This window comes from Peromyscus maniculatus, chromosome 14, assembly GCF_049852395.1.
Source record: "Peromyscus maniculatus bairdii isolate BWxNUB_F1_BW_parent chromosome 14, HU_Pman_BW_mat_3.1, whole genome shotgun sequence".
Classification (NCBI taxonomy): domain Eukaryota; kingdom Metazoa; phylum Chordata; class Mammalia; order Rodentia; family Cricetidae; genus Peromyscus; species Peromyscus maniculatus.
The window spans coordinates 43,261,194-43,276,717 of NC_134865.1; the positions used below are offsets into that span (position 1 = coordinate 43,261,194).

Here is a 15,524-nt window from a genome sequence, read left to right on the forward strand (position 1 = left end):
ATCCCCATAATTCATACATGTGTCTTGAGCCCAGTACACACACCAGCATGAGACATTTGTGATGCCGTGGTCCTCTTTGGAACTGCCAAGAAAAAGGCTCCTCTCTTTGCTCAGTTGTTTTAAAGGCAGGGCTTCGTTTGGGTCCTCTTAGCATGCAGGAAAGAGATCTAATAATGGGTCACCAAGACTCTTAAGGTTTAGACCCATCATCCATGATCTGCTCATGCAGTGGGTTCTCTACCCAGAAGTATATGCACTCTATACACAAGAAGCATTAAAAATTGTGTATTGAGCCTGGTGTGGTGGCGTGTGCCTTTAATCCTAGTACATGAGAGGCAGAGGCAGGTGGATCTCTGATTTCGAGGCCAGCCTGGTTTGCATAGCAAGTTCCAGAATAGCCAGGGCTACAGAGAAACTCTGTCTTGAAAAAAAAGAAAGAAGCAAGCAAACAAATAAATAGTGATTTTGCATTCCTTAGTCTTATAAATCCAGCAGCAGCAGAAAGTAGAAACTATTTATGAATTTTCAGTATTTTAAAGCAAAATTTTAGTATTCTGAATTTTCATAAGTATATTAAATTACGTCTCTGGATGTGTCAGATACAAGGTCTGACTCTGGCATCTCCAGCTTAAATGCACGCCAGTCCTAGTGACACACTGCAGATGCGTGGGATCAGGCCGGAAGCAGCTGTTGAAACGATGACATCATAGTGTAATTACACAACTGGAGAGCTCACACTTGAAAGCGTCAGACACATGTACTAGAGGTAGAAAATTGGCGTTGGCGCTAATGGGGACTTAGGATGTTCTGGTCTTCCAGTGTCTGTCTTGCCCCGTGACAGCGGTAACAGGGTGTGATTGCGTCAACCTTTTGTCTGTTAACAGTAGTCAAGTGGTACTTTTTAAAATGGCTCATCTGAAAAATTTTCTTTTAAAGTTCTAAAGCTTTGATTACTTAAAAATTTTTATGAACTTAAAAAAAAATCTTCCCAAAACATATTAGCAAATAAAAATGGTACATTTTATTGATATAATTTTTATTTAAAATGGTGGTGTACCTATTTGGAGGGTCTCATCGCCCGGCTGAACTCTAACCCCACCTCCACCTCCCGAGTGCTAGTGTCACAGAGTTGAGCAGCGTGTGTGTGTGTGTGTGTGTGTGTGTGTGTGTGTGTGTGTGTGTGTGTGTGTGTGTGTGTAGCTGGAGGTGACACCCCAGGATCTGTGCGTGCTGGACAGGCGCTCTGCCAGACTGGCTGCCGTCTCCAGCCCTGTGTTGTTTTCTTACTGGTTTCCAGGTAACATTCCCGCCATTCTCCCTGAAGCAGAGTGCCTTGTGTAGCCCTCCCCACGGGGCTGATGTCTGTTGGGATGTCCTGCTCAGTTCCCTAGGAGTAAGCTGACTTCATGAGTGTCGGTTCTGTGTTCAGTGGCTTAGAGAACACCTCGGATGACCCTGGTTAATACTCCGCAGGCCCTTTGTGGCCATCTCATAGATGAGAAAATTGATGTGGCTGTCTCACGGTCTCTCATTTGTCTCTCCTGCCCGTCACCTGCTTTTCTTTATTCCATTTACTGACCTTGCACCCTCACTTCCTTATGTGGCTGCCATTCCTTCCATATATCCAAATGGTTTGTAGGTCAGTGAGACTGGAGCTTTTGTTTCTTCACTATTGTGTTCTGCAGTCTAGAGCAACGCCTGGTGTAGACAAGGTGCTCACTAGGTGGTTGTGGGAGGGAGGGAGGGAGGGAGGGAGGGAGGGAGGGAGGGAGGGAGGGAGGGAGGTGGGTCCAGCTCCTCTCTGTTCCATAATCCGTGGTCTTACCTTCCCCTCCCTTTACTCCCTGCGTGGGAGCCTCACATGGACAGTCTGTGTTGGCTCACTCCTAAGCTGACCTCGCTGGGTCCTTAACCGTGACCTCTCCTGTGTGCAAGGCTGGCGACCCGAGTTTGACCTCCCCCCATACTATGTAAGTAAGGGTGAAGGGAGAGAACCCACCAGAGAGTTGTCCTCTGACCTTTACACGTGCGCTCTGCATGCACACGCCCCCCCACATCATACTCACATATACACAATACGCACACACACACACACACACACACTACAATGGCAGGTTTTTTTTTTTTGTTGTTGTTTTTTTTGTTTTTTTTTTTTTTTGGTTTTTTGAGACAGGGTTTCTCTGTGTAGCTTTGCGCCTTTCCTGGAACTCACTTGGTAGCCCAGGCTGGCCTCGAACTCACAGAGATCCGCCTGCCTCTGCCTCCCGAGTGCTGGGATTAAAGGCGTGAGCCACCACCGCCCGGCACAATGGCAGTTTTAAAAGAGAGGAACTAGTGTTTGAAATGTCATATCTTCCTCTCCTTAGCTGTCCCAGTCACTACATGCTACCAACATGAAATTACCTCCAGTTGCCTTTGAAAGCCGTGGTTCTCACTGTAAGTACAGACAACAGTGAGTTATAAGCCGGCTCTCCCAATTCTGACTTGGACAAATGAGACTAGCCTTTTTTGTTCTGACAGTTCCTTGCTGCACACATTTAGTTTCTCTTTGTTCACTTTTCTTAGCACTTCCTCCGTCTGCCCACTGTGTTCTCACTCCATCGTACCCCTCTAAGTGAGTGTGTTCCCATTACACTGAGCATCATGTCTGTGGCTGAAACTGCTCTACAGCCTTCGAAGGCTTTGATTCCGGCCGCCTGCTGCAAGTCCATGCACACCTCTGGTGACATCTCTGTGGATCAAGGGATAACTATGGGCCTGCTGTCTTTGATCCCTGTGCCCCTCCACAGGCCCCATTGCTGTCTCTCCAGTCCTCCAGACCTGCCCTTGACCACATTCAATGCCTCCCCAAGTACTAGCCCCCCAAGTGTCTTGACTCTGACCATTGCCGCGGACCCGCCTTCCTGAGGTGCATTTGCTCCTATCGTCCCTTGCTTTGAAGTCTCTGTGAGTTCTCCTTTGTTGTTGTTGGCTGGTTTGGTTTTTCCAGACAGGGTCTCCCTGTGTAGTCCAGGCTGTCCTGGAACTCGCTCTGTAGCCCAGGCTGGCCTCGAACTCACAGAGATCCGTCTGCCTCCACCTCCTGACAGCTGGGATTAAAGGCGTGCGCCATCACCACGGGCTCCTTTTTTTTTTTTTTTTTTAAGCAGGAGCTGGCCCCGCCTTCTTTAGCATGTCAGCACTCAACCATCCTTTCAGCGCGGGTTCTATTTGACTCAGAACACACAGTGCCGCTGGGACACCACTGAAATCTAATCTCTTCTTCCCCTTTCCTTGATTGCCTTCCCAACATCTTTTAAGTCCCAGCTCAACTGCTGCATACACTTGATTTGATTTGAACTATACCCTTGGCAATTCAGAATTTTAAAAAGTCATGTTATTGAACACTAGTGAATGAGTTTATGCATATAGATGAGAGCAAGGAGCATATGACAAAGCAGTTTTGTACACTGTTTGGCACAGTGTAGTCTGGGATAGCTAAGTAATTCATGGAATGGAGTTCTTCTTTGTGCTACTTGGGGAAGTAAGGTTGAGTGGAGAGTATGGGCGGAGCATCTGTAACTGTATCTCCAGTCAGTCCCGTGCTAATGTAACTTTATTACAAATTAAGGCCAGGCAGCTGGTGATGCATGCATTTAATCCCATCACTGGGGAGGCAGAGCCTGGTGGATCTCTATGAGTTTCGAGGTCAGCCTGGTCTACAGAGTGAGATCCAGGACAGGCACCAAAACTACACAGAGAAATGTTGTCTCGAAACACCAAAAATAAATAAATAAATAGATAGATAGATTAAATAAATAGATAGATAGATTAAATAAATAAATAAATAAATAAATAAATAAATAAATAAATAAATAAATAAATAAATAAATAAATAAATAAATAAATAAGCAAGCTGTGCTACTGGATGCTTCTCTGGGTTATTTTGTATACTCTGAATTAAAGCTTTGTAAAATGTAAGTGTATGAGCCGGGCGTGGTGGCACACGCCTTTAATCCCAGCACTCGGGAGGCAGAGCCAGGCGGATCTCTGTGAGTTCGAGGCCAGCCTGGGCTACCAAGTGAGTTCCAGGAAAGGCGCAAAGCTACACAGAGAAACCCTGTCTAGAAAAAAAAAAAAAAGTAAGTGTATTTAATAAGTCTGATAGCCTATAACTATTTTTAGATGTAGTGTTTATTTGTTTGTTTGTTTGGCTTTTGTTTTGTTTTTTTGTTTTTTGTTTTTGTTTTTGTTTTGTTTTGGTTTTGGTTTTTTAAGACAGAGTTTCTCTGTGTAGCTTTGGAGCCTGTCCTAGAACTCACTCTGTAGCTCAGGCTGGCCTTGAACTCACAGAGATCCACCTGCCTCTGCCTCCCGAGTGCTGGGATTAAAGGTGTGTGCCACCACTGCCTGGCTTAGATGTAGTTTTTAATATTTCTTCATTTTGATGACAGGTCTAATACTGCTTGCAATCAATGGAGTAGAATTCTTTTTCCATTATTTAATTAGATATACAGAGAATGGGGAGAAATCACTTGTACAGAATGAATGCTTGCTAGTCAAATGTCAATACTATTTGAACGACCACTTCAGTACTCTCTCTTAGACAGTGTTGTATAAATATGTTAATAGTGGAGTGCTGTTGGTCCTCATCAATAAGCAATTGCTAACAGTACATCCTGAGCTGAGAGCCCTTTAGTAGAAATAAGAGGAAAAGCATGGTGCTTTGACAAAGTTGGACTTGGATTTGGGGTATTTTCATTTTATTTTGAAACAGGCTGCTTCAAATTCACCATCCTCCTCCTTCAGCCCTCCAGAGCTAGGGTTACAGGCCAGCGCCATGACACCTGCTTCAGCTACTTCTTGTATTCCTCATTGCTTCTCTGTAAGTCCTTACGTGCTTAACAGTCCCCTCTTGGGCAGAGCTGCTCCGGTGGCTTCTCGGCACTAATGCAGCCATAGGGAACAGGCTCTGTTAGGGAGGGAGAGCGCTCTGTCTCCGAGCACTCACTACAGTGGGGGGGTGGTTTGAAACGGTGCCAACGGTGCTGAGCTCTGTTGTCGAGGTTACTTTTTCGTGTACTGTGCAAGGTGGGTTCTGTTCTGTTTAACATGAAGACACTGAACTGTCGAGTGGTAAATGACAAGGTCAGCAGCTAGGTTCCTGCTCTAGCAATCTTAGTACTACAACTTTTTAATTAACTTTTTGACAATTTCATACATAGATCTGTGACAATACCGCCATCATCCTTTTATCATAGATCTGTGACAATACCTCCATCATCCTTTTATCCCTTCTATTTCTGCCGACCCCTTTCTTCTTTCCAGCTCATCCCCCATACTCACACTCAGTGGGGGAAAATCCCAATCTTACGTACTACAATTTTTAGTGCCTATTTCTTTTGTAAAATATTGCCTGTAAGAGATCCACGGTAAAAGGAAAAGCATGTTTTATCTCTGACAAAGTGTGAGCACTGTGAGAAAAGACATTTCCCGTGTGGGATCCTTATTTTCATTGTCTCCGCACGGTTGGAAAGAGAACGCAGCGTGTGGTCAGGAGTGCTGGTGTTATGAATGCCTTTCTCCTCTGTGCAGGTGCCGCGACAGTCCCACTCTTCACTGCACACATGTCACCCACCAAGATGTCTGTGACGCTGCCCTCGGCGAACCTCGAGGACGGCTCTCAGTCCTTGAGCACCAGCATGCAGGCCGACGGGGAGTCCTCGGGGACAGATACCTTCTGAACAGGAAGAACAAGCACAGCGTTGGTGAAGACAGGCCACTTCGCTTCAGACCGTTCCCATAGACTGTTTTGCCTTTGAGCATATTTCTTGGGGGGAAACCATTTTTAATGTTTTGTTAAAATAAAAGTGTTCTTTGAATATTTGGTAAGGCTTTTGAATAAAGTCAATGTAGCTCACTGAGTCTGGCTCTGAGTTGTTTCTTAGAAGCCTGGGGCGGCTTGGAACAGTGAGAGAGCACAGCTTTTGACTGGAGAATTTATCTTATAGGTGTAATTGTAAACTTACAAAGTTCACAGTTATTCATTTTAACATTTTTTTTTTTTTTTTTTTTTTTTTTTTTTTTTTTTTTTTTTTGGTTTTTCGAGACAGGGTTTCTCTGCGTAGCTTTGCGCCTTTCCTGGAGCTCACTTGGTAGCCCAGGCTGGCCTCGAACTCACAGAGATCCGCCTGGCTCTGCCTCCCGAGTGCTGGGATTAAAGGCGTGCGCCACCACCGCCCGGCTTCATTTTAACATTTTTATAATAACAAATAATTCAGGGTAATCTAATGTCTGTCCACAAGCGACTAGATGAAGTAATGACACATTTGTATGTTGTACAATGTAGTTCTAAAAAGAATTTTAACATGTGTGTGCATGAGATGGAATTCATCTGAAAAGGAGAAACCTACTTTTTCTGATTTTAGAGTAAAAACACAGTCCTTATTATGGTCCTTATGATGTCCTTAGGCATTTCTAAAATGGTGCCTGCTCACCATACTGTGTTGGAACTGGTTCTGTCCAGGTTTGCTTATACACATTCCTCTGCCACCCACCTCAAATCCTTTTGGAATAAGAAAACTGCTCATTTTGTCTCCGGGGCAGGGAACTGATGACTAAGAAATATGAGACAAGGATAACCGTGGTTAGGTGTGCTTCGTTCAGTACAGGAAAAGTGATGATAGGCGATGCTCATTCCGTCTGTGCCTTAGAGAGGCTCTGTACACCTCTATACCTTTCAGACTTGTGCGCCATGTTACTCTATTAACTTTCCAAACATCAGTGCAGTTTAAGGAAAATGAGAAGGCACAGCTTTGTAAGGAGGTTTGATCCCTGTCCCCATACCTGCTGGCACTGTGATGAGCCTCTTCCTGTCAGTTGCCTTGAGTTAATGTATTTGTAATTATTTTTGGAGAATAACAGAGATTGGTGATAATGCATTTGTCAGGGTGCTAAGCGTTGGGGGTTAGGTGAAGTGGGCCTTGCCCAGCACAGTGCTTAGTACCAGGTGAGTGTGTAGTAAATGGTACCCCTCTCATCTCCCTAGTGCCTCTATCATACCTCCTCCTCCAGAGGCTCAGGGGTCATCACAGAGCAGAAGGTGGAAAGATGGTAAGAGTCAGAGGCAGTGGGTGACTAAAGGGAAATGGTATTTTCCAGACTCAGCCAGGCAGTTGCCCAGGTGAACCCAGTGGCTATGACTCCTGCATGCACCAGAGGTGGGCAAGAGCAAGCCAAACAAAACCCCGGTGTGGAGGGGAGAGGTGGGCATGAAGTCCTGCCATAGCGGTGGAGCTATTGGAAGGTGGTGATGGTTGCTGGGAGAGGGAGAATCAGTTTTCCTCAAGGATTCAGCGGTCCCCAGGAAGCTAGTACTCCAGTAGAGGCCCTACACCCACGCACACAGCAGCACGAAGTGGACACAGTGGGATTAAAACAAAAACACAGGAGCTGGAGAGAGACTGGCCGGCTGGGGAAGGAATTGGAGATGAAATGGAGGTGAACTTGGAAAACCTACTACAAATGCGTTTATTAATTTCTCAAACTAAAATTTACCTCCCCCAAATCTCTGTCACCACTGAAGTTGACACACGCAGTAATTACAGTCACCATTCACCTTCCGGAGCGTTTTCCAATGTTGTTTAGTAGGACTTGACTCTGCTGCACAGGGGAACCCGAGGGAGCTCTGGAAAGTACTAATGCCTGGGCTGCATACCAGGGATTCTGGTTTAATTGACCTTGGGAGAGGTCCAGGGCATGGTATTAAAAGTGAAAAAAGATCTTTTTAGATGACTTCAGTGTACGCTCAAGGTTGAGAATTACCGAAGAGCACTTTAGAATTCCTTTCCCCTCTAGTAGGGCCCAGGGTCTGGGGATTTCTTCTTGCTGAAGTTGGAAACCTGTGCACAAAGCCTGTGAGCCTGCCACGTGCGTTTCCTCTCAAGTCACGGCTCCTCGGACTTCTCTTAGGTATTTGGTTACTGAAACGGTTTGGGTTTCATGTGAGGACGTATTTTCTTTGCTGGGGCACTGAAATAGAGTTTTCTGCTTAAAATAGATTAAACTGGTGGGAAGAAGTGTGCCGCTCTGTGGACCTGGGCTTGGTTTCGGGGCTCACAGACCAGTCTGGGGAGAGGGAACAGGGCTGACACACCTGAGGGCTGCTCTGTTTGCGCATGGCCCTCTCCACGGCCTGGTGCTCCAACCTTTCCTTCCTGCAAAGGATTGTAGCAAAAGCTCAGGATGGCCCCAGACAGTTTTTACTTAGACAACCTGGATTTTCTAACTTTAGAGTAAAAATACAGTCTTGAGCGTATGGCCCTTGAGGTGTACTTGAGCATTTCTTTAAAAAAAAAAAAAAGTGTCTACTCAGCACCGCTGGTCCTGTCCGTGCCTACTCGCACGTTTCTCTGCCAACCACCTCAAATCCTTTGGCAATAATGCTCATTCAGTGATGCTGTCCAAAGGTACCCCTCCGACCTTCATGAAACACCCCTCATAACCCATTGAGTTCAAGTAGTGTTGCCAACTGGAATGTGTAGTTGGTTTTTTTTTTTTACTCTTTGGGGACCCACCACCCAGCTCCCAAATAAAGACATGAAAACTTATTCTTACTTATGAATGCCCGGCCTTTACCGTGACTTGTTTCTAGCCAGCTTTTCTAACCTAAATTATCTTGTTTCTCTTTAACTATGGTTTGCCTCTGGGCTTCTACCTTTCTCTATTGTATATATCTTTCCTTCCTTCTTACTCCATGGCTGGCAGTGTGGCTGGGTGGCTGGCCCCTGGCATCCTCCTCTCCTCCTCCTCTCGCTCCTCCCTCTTCTCTCAAGCCTAGATTTCTCCTCCTATTTATTCTTTCTGCATATCACCCCCGCATATTCCTGCCTTGCCTAGCTATTGGCCATTTTCAGCTCTTTATTGACCAATCAGGTGTTTTAGACAGGCAAAGCTTCACAGAGTTAAACAAATGCAAGGTCAAAGAATGCAACACATCTTTGCATCATTAAACAGATGTCCCGAGGCATAAACGAATGTCACACATCTTAAACTAATACTCCACAACAGGAATGTTAACTCCCCCTGTGGGCTTGATCTTACGCCGGGCGCCACAGTTGCCGTGAGCGCCAGAGTGCACTGGCCGTGGCATGTCTGGAACAGCATTTCACAACATTGCTCCTAGTCTCCCACTCTCACTCTTTTTTTTGCACCTCCTCTTCTGCGGTGTCCCCAAGCCTCGGGTGAACTGGGCTATCCCGTTCAGGGCTGAGCACTGGGCTGTCACTCAGCACCTTGACCAGTTAGGAGTCTCGGCGGCGTTAACTGCAGACCACTGCAGAAGCTTCTCCAGCTGAGGTGAAGGCGGCCCTAGTCCGTGTCATACACGTATTTAGAAGACCATTTGACACTGACCAAGGCAACAGTAGCCGAATTCCCCTTTTGCCCGCCCCCTCAGGGCCTATGACCTCCCAAGCTGGGCTTTTTGCCAGATTTTTAGTACTGAGTAGGAGTCCACTCTCCTGGAACAGGCCTCAGGTCCAATCAGAAAGTCGTTGGTCACCTCCATCACCTTCACGCCGGTATTTTCGCCAGTAGTCACATCTTCTACTTGCTGTTACATCATTCAGAACTCACTGCTGGCCGATACCACTGACGACTTGTCTGCCCCTGTGGCCTGCAGCAGCGCACCCAGCACTAGGAAAGCCAGCCAGCAGGGAGGAAGTTTTTTGGTCAATTTCAGTTCCGTTTCCGAAACCAAAGTGTGTATGGTGTCTTCTGCTGTAGTGGCTTACCATCTAGTGCTGGTGGACAGCCAGGGTCAGTGGCAATGCCTGGTGCTGTGTGGTGGGGGCGATACTTCATAGGAAGGTGTCCCATACCTTGCACGGAGATTTCATTTAAATCCTTGTGTCCTCTTAGGGAAGCATTCTCCACCCATGCAGTGTGTCCGTGTTGTTTCCTTTAAAAAAAAAAATGTATTTTTAAATTAATTTACAAAGTTGTGGGTTTCCAGAGGGAAGGAAAAAAATGCATTCTTAGTTTTGATTAACCCAACACCCCTCTTCTCCCTGACTTCCCATCCGCACTTAGGTGACCCACCCCTTGGAAACCAAAGTTACTATTTTGACCCACCCCTTGGAAACCAATGTTAATATTCTGACCTGGCGTGTTTTCCTGCACGCGCGAGATACCCTCGGGGTCCCCACGTAATAATTCATAACATTGGTGCTAGTGACTGGGCAGGGGTCCTCCTGGCGCATTTCTCCTGCCTGCCCGCACTCTGAGACACTCTGAGACACGCTAGGAGCCCTGGAACCTTCAACACTCACTCAGCCAACACCGGCGTAATTAGTAAGCCCCTGACCCTCCTCTGGTAAGCCTCCCTTTTGGCCAATTTTCCACAGCTGAGGATTTGCTCGTCCCTCTCGATTGATCGTGGTGCTGGCACCACGTGTTTCTCGGGCTCTAAGCCCCTCGGGCCTACGTCCCCCACGGCCCATAGCCTCTGTGACCACGGTCCATTGGCTATCTTGCGTCATTCATTCTCGCTGACTCTCTGGGACGCTGGAGGTCAGTCTCCTTTCGCTTGCTGGGTCTTTCAGGCTCCTAGCCCCTCGGCCTCTGCTCCTATGTGATGGCACATGGAGGTGGCTTGTGCCCTCTGAACTCCACGGCCCATAGCCTCTGTGATGACGGTCCATTGGCTGTCTTGTGCTGTTATACCTCATTGTGGAAAAATGTGCCTACCCACTCCCAGCTCCCTCCCTGTCACCCACCCACCCATGCTCCAGCTTCTGCTGAGCAATTACATCATTCCCCGTCACACGGGCTCCTTAATGCGACATGCAAAATTGCCCACCAGGCAAAGCTTGCTCTCTCTGCCTGTCCCTTTCCTCTAACTCCTGTCCTGGTCTGCAATCACTTAGCTCTGTTGCCAGGACCTCCTGCAGGACTTTGGTTCACAGCCCTGAGCCCCACCCCACCCCACCCCACCAGCTGCTCAGAGCCAAAGCCCCTCCTCCCTCCGGCAGCCTGCCTTTCCTCGACTGCTGCCGCCATCCCGGCTTGAGAGGCGCCCATGTTAACTTGTTTCTGACTAACTTTTAAATGCTTCCCTTTACCTGTTCCTTATCTGTTCAAGCCTCCATTTTAAATAAGGGCAACCACGTGATCAGTTGGCACCATCTTAAATAAGGGCAACCCCGTGGTCAAGCCGCCATCTTGGCTAGGGTCAAAATAGGTCGTATGACCTCATCACCACGCAGCATGGGTGGGGCAGAGGTTCAGTCGCAACCTAATGTTTGTTCCTCCGCAGCTGCTCATGTGGGCAGGGACAGTGCGATCCGATGCCAGGATAGGGTAGCAGCACTAATGCTTAAGATTTTAAATTTCAGATTTTAACATTAATACAATTCTGATACCCTGTGGGTCACAAGCTCAGGATTTTAAAAGGATTTTAAACTTCCCTTGGTTACTCATTACCTGCTTTTCTAGGATTTGGATTTCAGTACTGATTGATAATATTAATTTACCTAAAACTTTTTTTCTTCACCTATTTCTGAGAATGGTATTTCTCTCTCTCCTGGTCTTCCTTTCCCAATTATTAAGTTCATGGGCCAAGAGGTTCCAAATAAATTCATAAAATTTTAACTCTTGCCTCTAGTCTGTATTCCAGCAGGCTGGCAGAAACACCAAAGCAGCAGTTGTGAACCACACCTGTGGCGCTTTCCCTGCCACAGATGCCAGCAGAGACTCTTGTCTACTTGACGTGGAACAGCCCAGTCAAACATAATTGATCCTTGCCTCTATAGCCAGGTCAGACACCACATACTTCTGACAAATGCCCCACTGCCCAGCCTTTGACTGGCCTTTTAGCCTTTTGGGGGGGCCCTGACAACAATGCCCCAATGCCAGCTCAAAGCAGTTTCAGAAGAGGATACATTGTCCCATGTTCCCTGTCCAGAATAGTCTGAAATGCTGAGTCAAAATGAAACCCCCTGGCATAGAGGACTGATTGACTATCTAGTGCCCATTGATATTTATTAATTAAAATGGTTCTGCAATAACATAAGACACTTGACCTTTATGCAGAACCAGGGAGCTATTGTATGACTGTAAGGAATTATTATTTCTATATAAATCATTCGGGATGGAGTTTCTGGTCCACCAAGAGGGTCCTTTTCTCAGAGTTGGGCTGCACCCTGACTCACAATACCCTTTTCTCCTGTTCTCATTCAGCCTCGGGGTCTTTCCCCTGTCACTCTTCTTTGTCTTCTCAGGAGACAGCTTTGAAATAATTATTTCTATATAAGTCATTCAGGATTATAATCTGGCTGTACTCAAAGATCAGCCTCCTGTCCTTGCTCACTTCATTAAGCTGTAACTAACTGGGAAGCCTGTATAATCAGATTTCAGTCATATATATACATATACATATGTATATTTATGCTCTCAAAGTTATAAATACAGCTAACAGATTTTCTTCTCCCAGTCCTCAGATACCTGTAGAGATCTGAGAATATGGCATTGAATATGAAAGCTTTTTATGATAAAGAGACATGTCAGGTCCTGGCAGCAACCTGTATCTTCTTCAAGATGATGAATGGCTGCAGAAGAACCTCCACCCAGAAGCTCATGGCAAGGCCGGCCACACAAGAAAAAGCTGAGATCCTGTCTAGACTGTGAATACTGTCTAGACCGCTTGTCCCCCTGCCGAGACAGGTAGGTTGATCTCCTCAAATTTCTACTCCACAGAAAAATATGTCAGATCTTCTGGGCTTATCAGCTGAACAAGTGCTTCCTCTGGGGCTCCTGACCCCACCCCCACCCCCACAACCACAGAGAGACTTGAGACTGCTACCTAGGCAGCTGGAAAGCTGTCTCACTTCTTAAATTTATCCTTCTCAGATCTGATGATGTTTGATGACCAGGGGGTATCAGTTTGACAGCCCCAATCCCAAGATTACTGACAGTTCATTAATAAGTTTCCTATTAAAATTATAGACAGGTATGCCTTATTCACAGACTTCATGGTACAGGATAGAATGGTTTCAGATATAACTCCAGACGTTCAAATTTTAATATTGATAAATGCAGCTTTGATAAATTGATACAACATTGACTACAAACAATTCTTAAGAATCCTTAAATTTTCATAGATTTTTTTAAACCCTTTTGCTATGATATAAATCTATTCCAGCTGTCTTACAGATACCTACAGGTCCCTGGGAAAAATTCTTCTACTGCATCAAAAAATCTGGTCTGACGAAACCTAGCAGTCTCCAGAGCCCATTTTTGACCTCACCCATTTTTGAGCATATTTTGCAGCTTCTCTCCTCCTGCCTGGGTCAAGGGGCTCTCCAGATAAGTCGGTCCCTGCACCAGCTCCAAGGATGCCAACCTCCAATTTAGGACACCCACTGGGATGGCTGCACCCCCACCTCCAGAGAAATGGCAGATAGGATCATGAAGAACACATCCTTCAATTCACTGCCGCAACCTCAAGGAACAGATGCCTGAGATCTCCACGCCAGAGATTCACACGATGACAACTGACAATGCTTCTTTACTGGCGCCTTCCGGCTTCCCCCCTCCCCACTTCACCCCTTGTCAGCTTGAAGTAGCCGCAAGAATTCAGTGCCCTTGTTCCCCTGCTTGCTCCCATAACTCACCTCTTTTTACAATAATCAAACCACAGGAATGTTAGTATTCTGATTCGCCCCTTGGAAACCAGTGTTAGTATTCTGACCCGCCCCTTGGCGCCGCCCTGTGTCCTGGAGTAAGAGCTTCATTTCTAAGGAAAAGCTTCTCCCCTTCCCCCCCTCCCGCTTTTCCTCCCATGAGGTGTGCACCCTTGATCTCTCTCTCTCTTCTCTCTTTTTCTCCCTCTCTCTTCCCTATCTTTCTCTTCATCTCTCTATTATAATAAACTCTCCACATGGATGCAGCATCTAAGTTGTGAATTACTGGCCGCCGCTGCTGCCGTCACGCCCGCATGGCATGCATCTGCCCAGCCCACCGCTGCATCTGCCCAGCATGTTTCCCTCACACAATAATTCATAACAACTTAGTACCCCCCTGTACTTTGTAGCATGTTTTTCTATCTCCTCAATCTGTGTCGCGCCCTTAATGCCCTTTTGTCTAAAGCACCTGTTGTTGTTGTTGTTGTTTTTAAGACAGGTTTTCTCTGTAGCTTTGGAGCCTGTCCTGGATCTCACTCTGTAGACCCAGCTGGCCTCGAACTCACAGAGATCCGCCTGCCTCTGCCTCCCTAGCGCTGGGATTAAAGGCTGAGCCACCCTTGCCCGGCTCACCTATGTATTTAAGTTTACATTTAAAGGACAAGAGACACTCTTCATGGAGTCATATGCGAGGGATCAGCATAGGGAATAGAAAGATGTGTGGTCATTTTTGCAGTTTAACACGTTGCTTTCTAGTGGGTCTGTCACTGAGTTGAAAGTGGTATAAAGGTTTGAATGAAATCTTTGGAAAGGTGGCTTTGAGAGACTGGGCATAAAACAGCCCATTTGGCGGGGCAGTGGTGGTGCACGCCTTTAATCCCAGCACTCGGGAGGCGGAGGCAGGGGGATCTCTGTGAGTTCAAGGCCAGCCTGGGCTACCAAGTGAGTTCCAGGACAGGCTCCAAAGCTACACAGAGAAACCCTGTCTCGAAAAACCAAACCAACCAACCAACCAAACAGACAAAACAAAACAACAACAAAAAAAAACCCATTGGTTCTGACAGTAGCTAGATCTGCATGTGACAAAATACAGTTGTTAATGGTGTTATTCCTAACACAGAGAGTTTTATAACTGATGTTCCAGGGGGAAATCTGTGTGAACTATGAAGAGGTGATTCTGTAGCCATTAACACCAATGGTGACACAGTGAACTAAGGCAAATTAAGGTCATGGCTAGATGAGACCTCAAGTTGGCAAATTTTCTCCAGATAGTCAATAGTCACAGGTTTGCAGGGCATACATGATTTCTACTTCCATAGTCCTTTCTCTACATTTTTTTTTTTTTACAAATATTTAAGGAACACTTTCTAGCTTGTGAAGCATCTGAAAACACAGCCATATTTGGCCCAGGTCTATGGTTTGCCAGTGTATGGTTGAATAACTAGTTTTCATTAGCAATAAACACCACTTGGTGTGTGTGTGTGTGTGTGTGCATGCATGAATGTCTTATAATGCTAAAAACTGAACCCAGAGCCTCATGCATGCTTGGTAATTGGGTGACCACTGAGCTATACCCCAGCCTCCCATTTGTTCTCAAATGGAGAGTGAAGTTTTCTGTCTTAGGAGGAAAGTCCTGCAGAGTTTCCGTGCAGTTGATGGATTGAAATGGTCTCCACAGTCACTGTGTAGGACAGTAGGAGCTGCCTGTGATGGGAATCAAAGTCCTGCAATGTTTTCCTTCTTGGCCATCGAAAGCGTTTCATCAGGGTGTGGAATGCCCACGTCTTAATACCTTACAGACTGTTAATATATTTTATAGGCTATTTTTGCCTTTGCTTTTGTGGAGTCAATTCTGAAAGGATT

At 46.2% G+C, this 15,524-nt stretch overlaps 1 protein-coding gene and 1 long non-coding RNA gene across 11 annotated transcripts in view; both read left to right on the forward strand.

Moving 5' to 3' along the window:
• Kiaa0586 (KIAA0586 ortholog) overlaps positions 1-5,903 on the forward strand; it is a 107,288-nt gene extending 101,385 nt beyond the window's left edge. For all 8 annotated transcript variants that reach the window (XM_006990718.4, XM_042260757.2, XM_076550850.1 and 5 more), the window contains one exon: positions 5,575-5,903. In XM_006990718.4, coding sequence (XP_006990780.1) covers positions 5,575-5,723 — 149 coding nt within the window. In that variant the 3' untranslated portion in view covers positions 5,724-5,903. The remainder of the gene's footprint in view (positions 1-5,574) is intronic.
• A 3,748-nt stretch (positions 5,904-9,651) lies between these two features.
• LOC121822372 (uncharacterized) lies at positions 9,652-13,686 on the forward strand. Of its 3 annotated transcripts, XR_013044363.1 has the most exons (3): positions 9,652-11,796; positions 12,473-12,702; positions 13,393-13,686. It is a non-coding gene; the product is annotated as an uncharacterized LOC121822372 (long non-coding RNA). The 3 variants fall into 3 exon arrangements; XR_013044361.1 differs by having other exon boundaries at positions 12,473-13,686; XR_013044362.1 differs by having other exon boundaries at positions 9,652-10,354; positions 12,473-13,686.
• The last annotated feature ends 1,838 nt before the right edge of the window (positions 13,687-15,524 follow it).